At 35.4% G+C, this 10066-nt stretch overlaps 1 protein-coding gene across 1 annotated transcript; it reads left to right on the top strand.

The window, feature by feature from the left end:
* Positions 1-1064, top strand: LOC150035252 (uncharacterized). The gene is made up of 3 exons (XM_090315288.1): positions 1-226; positions 338-462; positions 984-1064. Exons 1-3 carry the CDS (start codon positions 1-3, stop codon positions 1062-1064), a joined length of 432 nt encoding a protein of 143 aa, XP_090171414.1.
* The last annotated feature ends 9002 nt before the right edge of the window (positions 1065-10066 follow it).

Genomic DNA, 10066 nt, shown 5'->3' with positions numbered 1-10066 from the left:
ATGTCGAATTCAATTATACAACTACTAGCTTCCGATAAGTTTAACAGTGAAGGATATTCAAACTGGAAATCCAACATCAATACGATATTAGTTGTGGATGATTTGAGGTTTGTGTTGACGAAGGAATTTCCTCCAGTTCCCAATACATCAGTGAACCGAAATGTTCAGGACATCTATGATCGGTGGGTTAGGGCTAATGAAAAAGCTCGAGCCTACATTTTAGCAAGTATATCCAATGTACTTAATAAAAAACATGAGGTAATGCCCACCGCCTGTGAGATAATGGCGTAGCTTCATGAGATGTTCGGGCAACTGTCACCCTTTTTTTGACATGAAGCCATTAAGTATGTCTATAGTACTTGCATGAAAGATGGTTCTAATGTTAGAGAACATATTCTCGATATGATGGTCCATTTTAATATTGCTGAGGTTCATGGTGCGATGATAGATGAGATGAGTCAAGTAAGTATGATATTGGAATCTCTCCTGGAAAGTTATCTACCTTTCAGAACCAATGTTGTTATGAACAAAATTACTTATAATTTGACCATGTTGTTGAACGACTTACAGACGTATCAGTCTATGATGAAACTTAAGGAAAAAGAAGTAAATGTTATTTCTCGATCTAAGAAATTTTTTAAGGGGTCGACGTTTGGAACAAGACCCACTGATAAAAAGAAGTCTGCACCTTCTTTTTCAAAAGATAAATTTGTAAAAATGAAGAAGAAGGGTTAAGGGAATAAGAAAACACTGCTAAGAAAAACAAAAACAAAAACAAGACTCCCAAAGGAAATGTTTCCATTGCGGAGAGGATGGGCACTGGAAGCGTAACTGCCCAAAGTATTTGGCTGAAAATAAAGAGGGAAAAGGCGAAACAAAGTAAATTAGATTTACTAGTAGTTGAAACATGTCTAGTGGAGAATACTCACCTAACTTGGATATTAGATTCAGGTGCTACTAATCATGTTTGCACTTTTCTATAGGAAAGTAGTTCTTGGAGAGAACTTTTTGAACAGGAAATGACTTTCAAGATGGGGATGGGTGAAGTCATTTCAGCTCAGTAGTGGGAGATGTCAAGTTATCTTACTTAAGAATGTGTATTATGTACCTAAGATGAAAAGAAACTTAATCTCTATTTCCTATTTGTTAGAAAATATGTACAGAATATCTTTTGAATCTAATGAAGTGTTTGTTTTTTCAAGAGGTGTTCATATTTGTTCTGCAAGACTTGAAAATAATTTGTACATATTAAAACCAACTGAAGCAAAGACCATTCTAAATATAGAGATGTTTAAAACGGCTGTGAATCAAAATAAAAAACAGAAAGTTTCTCCTAATGCCTATCTTTGGCACCTCGGACTTGGTCACATTAATCTCAATATGATTGAGAGATTAGTAAAAAAACGGTCATAAAATGACAAAAAGATCTTTTTCGGACAAAGGTCTTTATGCCAAAGAGCCTCTCGAACTTATACATTCAAACCTATGTGGTTCGATTAATGTAAAAGCACGAGGAGGCTATCAGTATTTTGTCAATTTTATTAATGATTACTTGAGATATGACTACATTTACTTAATCAGTCATAAGTCTAAAACTCTTAAAAAGTTCAAAAAATTTAAGACCGAGACAGAAAATTTGTTAAGTAAGAGAATTAAAACACATCGATCTGATTGAGGTGGTGAGTATATGGATTTACAATTCCATAACTATCTAGTAGATCATGGAATTCAATCCCAGCTCACAGCACCTGGAACACCATAAAAAAACGATGTTGCAAAAATGAGAAATTGAACCTTGTTAGACATGGTTCGATCAATGTTGAGTTATGCTCAGTTACCTTAATCCCTTTGGGGGCTTGCAGTGCAAACTGTTGTATATATTGTAAACATTGTTCCTTCAAAAAGTGTTTAAGAAACACCATATGAATTGTGGAAAGGACGCAAAACTAGTTTACGTCATTTCCATATCCGGGGTTGTCCAGCACACATGTTGGTACAAAATCCTAAGAAATTGGAAACACGTTCAAAGTTATGCCTCTTTGTAGGATACCCTAAAGAAACAAAAGGAGAATTGTTTTATGATCCCCAAGAAGACAAATTATTTGTATCGACAAATGCTACATTCTTGAAAGAAGATCATATTAAATATAATCTACCTCGTAGTAAACTAATATTGCAAGAAATGATCAAAGATACTATAGAAATATCAACAAGAGTTGTTGATCAAGCTAGTCCATCAACAACTGTTGTTGTCCTGTCACGTCCATCTCAAAAGTTGAGTATGCCTCAACGTAGTAGGAGGGTTATTCAATAACCTGAACACTATATGGGTTTAACAGAAACTTAAAACATCATACATGATGATGGATTAGAGGATCCATTACCCTTTCAAAAGGCAATGGAAGATGTTGACAGGGAACAATGGATAAAAGCCATGGACGTTGAAATGGAGCTTATGTACTTCAACACTATCTGGGAGCTTGTAGATCAACCACATGAGGTTAAACCTATAGGTTGAAAATGGATCTACAAGAGAAAACGAGACCAAACTGGCAAGGTGCACACCTATAAAGCCAGACTCATGGCAAAAGGTTTTACCCAAAGAGAAGGGGTTGATTATGAAGAAATTTTTTCTCCTGTTGCCATGATAAAATCGATTAGAATACTTCTATCCATTGCCACATATTATGACTATAAAATATGGCAAATGAATGTCAAGACAACTTTTCTGAACGGCCATCTTGATGAAAGTATTTTTTATGTCTCAACCAGAAGGGTTCATCGAACAAGGACAGGAACAGAAAGTCTGTAAGTTTAAATAATCCATTTATGGGTTAAAACAAGCTTCAAGATCCTGAAATATATAGATTTGATATTGCAAAAAAATCTTATGGCTTTGAACAGCATGTTGACGAACCTTGTGTATACACTAAGATAATCAACAAGACTGTAGCATTTTTAGTTCTTTATGTTGATGATATCTTGCTCATTGGGAATGAGGCAAGCTTCCTTACTGGCGTAAAGAGATGGTTAGTAACACAATTCCAAATGAAAGATTTGGGTGATGCTCAATACATTCTAGGAATCCAGATCTTTCGGAAACGAAAGATTAGAACCCTAGCACTATCTCAGGCATCTTATATTGATAAGATGTTGTCAAGATATAATATACAAAATTCTGAAAAATGTATGTTACCTTTTAGACATGGAATTCATTTGTCAAAGGAACTGTGTCCTAAGACCCCTCAAAATGTTGAGGAAATGACAAGAATTCCATACGCATCTGCAATTGGGAGTTTGATGTACGCAATGTTATGTACACGTCCTGACATATGCTTTGCAGTTAGAATCGTCAGCAGGTTCCAATCCAATCTAGGACACAGTCGTTGGATTGCTGTAAAAAACATCCTCAAGTATCTAAGGAAAACGAGAGACTATATGCTTGTGTATAGACCTAAGGATTTGATCCTTACCGAAGACGCTGGTTCTGATTTCCAGACTGACGTGGATTCAAGGAAATCTACTTCAGGATCAGTTTTCACTCTCAATAGAGGAGCTATAGTTGGAGAAGCATTAAGCAAAGTTGTATCATTGAATCCACAATGGAAGCAGAATACGTAGCCACATGTGAAGCCGCTAAAGGAGCAGTATGCCTACACAAATTCTTGGCTGATTTAGAAGTAGTTCCAGATATGCACCAACCTATCACATTGTATTATGACAATAGTGGTGTTGTTGCCAACACCAAAGAACCAAGGAGTCACAAACGTGGAAAATATATTGAGAGAAAGTACCATCTCATCAGAGAGATAGTACACTTAGGAGACGTGATCATCACAAAGATAGTCTCTGAAGACAATCTTGCTGGTCCATTTATGAAAGCTTTCTTGGCTAAAGTGTTCAAGGGCCACTTGGTTGGACTAGGACTCCGAGCAACATAATCTAGGGCAAGTGGGAGAATATCTATGGTATTAGAGATGCCCTAGTTTATTGTATTTTCCCTTTATGTTTCTCAACATTGTATTATATATATTTTTTCTCACTGGAGTTTTAGTCCAAATGGGAGATTATTGGAAATGTCCTAGAACTCGTAGTTCGTAAATTTTGGGTTAAACATTCTATTTATCAATAAAGTATTATTGAGTATCTTATTCAATAAAGTTGTTGATTTTGCATTCTATTATGAAAATCCAATAAACATATCCATGATTATAGTATGAATACTTTAACTTTATGTGTTGACATAAACAGGATCAAGTTAATAGTATATAGCCTAAATGGTCTATAAGTAAATGGATAAAATTGGGTATCTCATCCTGGTAACACAATTGGATGCGACCCATTTTGTATAGGTAATACAGATGACATGATCCACAGATAATTCATGTAGAGACATGTGAGTGGAGGCATCCTATGCAATGAGTTTTCATACAGACTACACCACGAAATAGTCATTTTTCTTTATAACGATCGTTTTCTATTAAAACTGACTATTTCATAACTTAGGATAACTCGATCTTAATCTTGAGCTAGCTATGAACTCCTGTTTATTCGAGATTATCATTTGATCTGCATGGGTAAGAGTAGTCCAACAACACTGCTCAATAAGCCTTCCATTTTGGGGATAAGACTGGATGGATAGCTGGGGACATTGCCTTGCAAGATGAAATTCACTCCTACCCATTTTAGGGTTAGCAGATAGGTTGTTTTCTTAAGTGTTGATTTCAGGTCTTGAACAATAGGGGCTCTACTTCTCATGATAGAGAAGGACATGATTCATAAGTAGTATTATGAATAAAAAATTGTTCATTGGAGGGTCAATGGGAACTTAAGGAACAAGATGTATTTACAAGGATAAAACGATAATTTTGACCTAGTTGTAATTACAAACAATCTGTGAAGGATCGACTTACTGATTATGGTTTATATGGACAGAAATATATCTACAGTGAAGAGAGTGCAACTATCGAGCTATAGTGGTGTGTCTTGATAGTAAACGAATAATAATTAATTCAATTAAAGATTTTTAACGAATTAATTACAAATCATTAGAGCTCATGATCTTTAGGTCCATTAGGTCCCTCTACTAGCTCATTAAATTGGAATAACAAATTGAGTATTGATGTGTGAAATTAGGGTTATGAATTTGAAACTTTCAATATCATTTTAAGGGGTTTTCGATTGATTGTATACGATACAATTATAAACGTTTAATTTAATTGAAATTAAAAAAAATTAGAAATTTAATTAATATTTAAATTATGATTTAAATATAAAATTGATTTATTGGTGATATTGATATTTTATTAATTTAATATTTAGATATTTACTATTATTTTAATTGAAAAGTTTAATAAAAATCAATAAAAATTAGTTTTATTTAAATTAATTTTATAAAACTAATTTTAAAAATTAAAATAAAAAAGTGATTTTTGAAATCATTTTAAGTTAGTGGATTTTTCCAATTTTGGGAAAAATCTACTAACCTCATTTTGATGGATTATCACCAAAATCCATTTGTAAATTGATATGATCACCAAGCTGGAGTTGCCCTTCATGCAATCCTGTATAATTGCATCAATTCTACCTATATATAGAAGCTCCATGCATGAAGATCATTAAGCAATATGAGTTTTACTTGCTGATGTAAAAACCTGAAAAACCCTACACACCCCTAACTTGTTCTTCATCAATTCAACTTGGTCTAAGTGTTTCCACCATGGGTTCCAGCTTGAGCATAGTAGAGAAGATCTCGGTAGTAGTCCTCTTGAAGTTTCAAGCTCTATTATGGTGGATTTTGGCTGAATTTGTGAAGGAAATCTTCAAAGGTAATATATGTTTCAAACCCTCTTTTGAATATCATATGAACAACATGCTTAAAACTCAAATTAGATGTAGTTTAAGTGCTTATTGATTCTGAAGTCTTCCGTTGCATGATATTTCATTCCTTCAGAAAGAGTTGAAAACTCTTCTATAGGAGTTAGTTGAAAAGGGGTAGATTCGACTTAGTGTATCTCTATAGGTTGTACTGGTGTTATTTGTAAAGAAGAAGGACGATACACTTAGGATATATATTGATTACTGATAACTAATTAAGGTAACGATACGTAACAAGTATCCCTTACCTTGTATAGATGATTTGTTTGATCAACTAAAAGGTGCTTCAATATCTTCAAAGATTGACTTAAGGTCGGGATATCATCAATTAAAAATCAAGGAGTCAAATGTCCCTGGGTGGCTTTCAAGACTAGGTATGGACATTATGAATTTTTGGTGATGTCGTTTGGATTAGCAAATGCACCAACAATATTCATGGACCTTATGAACTGTGTGTTCAGTCCATATCTAGATCAGTTCATGATTGTCTTCATAGATGATATATTGATGTATTTTAAGAGTAAGAAGAAGCATGCTGAGCACCTCAGAGTAGTGTTATGATGGTGTGTGACAGGAAGCTATATGCCAAGTTTAGTAAATCTAATTTTTTTCTTGACCAGGTTTAACTTTGGCTTAACGTGGATCCTCAGAAGACAGAAGCTATAGTTAAGTTGGAACGACCCATTACTGTAACAGAAGTTTTTAGTTTTCTAGGTTTAGTAGGTTATTACCAATGATCTGTGGAAGGCTTCTAAAAAATAACACTTCCACTGAAAAGTCTAATAAAGAAGAATGCCCGATTTGAATGGATAGATGTATGTAAACAGAGCTTTAAAGAGTTTAAGAAGAGGCTTGTGATGGCACCACTACTAACTCTTCCTGCTTCGGGGAAGGAGTTTGAGATTTACTATGATGCTTTGCATCAAGGTTTAGGTTGTGTTCTTATGCTAGAAGGAAGAATGGTTACTTATGCTTTAAGGCAGCTAAGGAAGCGTGAGTGCAATTACCTGACACATAATTTAGAGTTAGCAGCCGTAGTTCTAACCTTGAAAATCTGGAGACGTTACTTGTTTGGTGAGCAATGTCATATCTGAAGGATCTCTTAACGAAGAATTCCATGAGTGCATTCAGATCGCTCCAATTTCACAGTGACCGAAATATACCGTATACATTCAAACGCACAGTTATGCAAACAAACAGTAATTAATGGCATGCTTTGAACAACAAAATGACAAGAGAGAGAGTTCTCATACCAGTTGAAGACGCTCTTCTAACTATGGAACTTAACGTAGCGACAGACCTCTATCCGATCAACCAACGGCCAGCAGATGCATTGACTATAGCAGCACAAACAATCGAAAACACATGAACGTAGTGGGGGCGACACCACAAAAAATGAGCCTTAGTTATTCTCGGAGTGAGAACCCAAAGCGTGGTCTTTGGTGAGTTTGGTAGAGGTAAGAGGAAAAACTGATCGTGTAGGCAATAAGCAAGTGGGAGAGAATATGAAGCTATCGCATAGCAAAATGCTTATAGCTTAGAAGAAACTACATGATCGTGTAGATTCTATTGAACGATCGTTTAGAAAATAGTAGGCGATCGTTTAGCAAACACGACACACTATACGATCGTTTAGGAAAGCTAACCGATTGTTTAGAACTTAGTATGCGATCGTTTAGGCACTAGGTAGGCGATCGTTTAGGCGCTGAGTGACTATCGTATAGGCTCTCGAGTTTAAGCGATCGATTACGTTTTCACATCAACGCAAATCTTCGATCTTTTTTTTTTCAGAATCATTCAAAATGAAACAAATTTCATTTTTATTCATCGGTTACAATAACCGACGCTGTTCCCTACTAACGCACGTCTAAGAGATATTTTAGGTTAATTATCATATAATTAACCAATTAAATTAATAATAAATATAATCATATTATATATTTACCATATAATTTGATATCACATTTCTACTATAGTAATTTCTCCTTTACTTGATATAAATCATATTTATTTATGATTTCTTCCAAAATAATGTATCTTACACATTTAGCCAATTATATCATATACAATTAACTAGTCCAATTATATCATATATAATCGAACTTCCTCTTGTCAATTTGAATATTTCAAATTAACCCAAACACTGATTCTCGAATTTATCCAAGCTACCCAGGAGACCTAATGGACCTATGGCTCGAAGCTCCAATGGTTCGTGAATAGTTGACTACACTCTTTAGCCACGAGATCCACCATCCGTTAACTGTCAGACATTCCACTAAAGACCAACAGCTGAACTCTTCTTACCACAAATATATTTCTGTGTCCATCGGATATAACCAATCATGAGTACGATGACCCTTCACAGATGCTCGTAAGTACAGCTAGGCCAAATTATTGTTTTGCCCCTGTAGTTACATCTCACTCTTTAAGTACCATTGATTCCTCTAATAAATAATACAACATAGTCCAACTATGTTTGAACACCTTTCGGGCCAAGAGAAGGTGTGTGGCGCCACATCGTTCAAGTCCTGGAATCAGCCCTTAAGAGAGCTATCTATCTACTTACCCCTGCTCGGGGAAGAAGTGAATTCCATCTTGTGTAGCTGAGTTCCCAGCTCCTAAATCAGACGAATCTCTAAAATGGTAGGTTTGAATCGGCGACCTGGCCACTCGCACCCATACAAATCAAAGGACTGCCCTCAATGGCAGGAGTTCCCAACTCACTCAGGATTGAGGTTATGTTACCTATGGTCATCCTAGTGAAGTGAAGTCTCTATCATGAACGGTGTTATATAACTAGACGTTAACACTTTGTGGTTAGGTCTTATACAAACTCTTTGTATAGGACGCCCCCGCTTGCATGTCCCTAACACAAATGATCAGGATCAGACCATCTGTGACAAGTCACAACACTTGTGACTATTTCAAAAAGCGGGCCGCATCAGCAACGTTACCGGGATAAGATTTCCTTCCTATATCCATATACTACAGACCATTTTGGTTATCGCTCAAGATATGATCCACTTGTATGTCACCACATACATGCTTGAGTTACATACAGATAACTAGGGATTTTAAGTTTATTGGTTTGTGATAAAGCAAATAAAACATGCAACTGAGCAAAATACATGATGTGAAGTAAAATATTATATATTATACAACACAAGCGTTCGTACAAACTATTTACAAACTACAAGACACGAGACTTTAAGGCATCAACCCCAACAATATCTACACTGATCATAAGAGCTTGAAATATATCTTTAATCAGAAAGAGTTGAATTTGAGACAAATAAGATGATTAGAATTGATTAAAGATTATGATTGTACGATAAAGTATCACTTAAAGAAAGCCAATGCGTGATAGCAGATGCATTAAGTAGGAAGTCTAAGCAACTTAAGGTTTCACTTAATGCCATTAGTTCATTATTGTTAAGGGAGCTGAAGAGTTTCAATGTCATTTTATCGGTAGGTGCAGTGGGAGGTTTATTTGCTCGTTTCCAAGTGAGACCTACTTTGATGGATGATATAATCAAGGGAAAACCAGGAGACCCAATACTCAAAAAGTTAGCAGAAGAGGTGAATCTCAAACAAAGAACAAATTATGTGTTGAGACATGATAAAGCCTTAATGAAACATGATAGACTATGTGTTTCTAATGAGTTGGCCTTGAAGAATACAATCCTAGAAGAAACCCATAGTTCAGCTTATACTATGCATCTAAGAAGCATAAAGATGTATAGAACTTTAAAGAAGTCTTACTGGTGGTTAAGAATGAAACGTGAAATAGCTGGGTGAAAGTGGGAACATGTGACAATGGATTTTCTATTCGGACTTCCTCAGACACTAAGTGATTATGATGGTAGATGGATGATTGTAGATAGGCTCACTAAGATAGCCTGGCTCTTGCCAGTAAAGGTAACATTTACACTTGATAAATTGGCCAAACTATATGTGGACAGGATTGTGAGTCAGTATGGAGCTCCAGTGTCAATTGTATTTGATGGAGATTCGAGGTTTATTTCCAAATTTTGGCCTAGCTTGCAGGAGGTACTTGGAACTAAATGACATTTCAGTATAACTTTCCATCCTCAAATAGACGGTCAGAAAGAGAGGACTATATAGACATTGAAGGACATACTACGAGCCTCTGTGCTCAGTTTAAAGGAATTTGAGATTTGCATTTACC

Source organism: Benincasa hispida, chromosome 7 (genome assembly GCF_027475165.1).
Source record: "Benincasa hispida cultivar pf3 chromosome 7, pf3_genome.v1.1, whole genome shotgun sequence".
Classification (NCBI taxonomy): Eukaryota; Viridiplantae; Streptophyta; class Magnoliopsida; order Cucurbitales; family Cucurbitaceae; genus Benincasa; species Benincasa hispida.
This window is presented reverse-complemented; position numbering and strand designations above follow the sequence as displayed.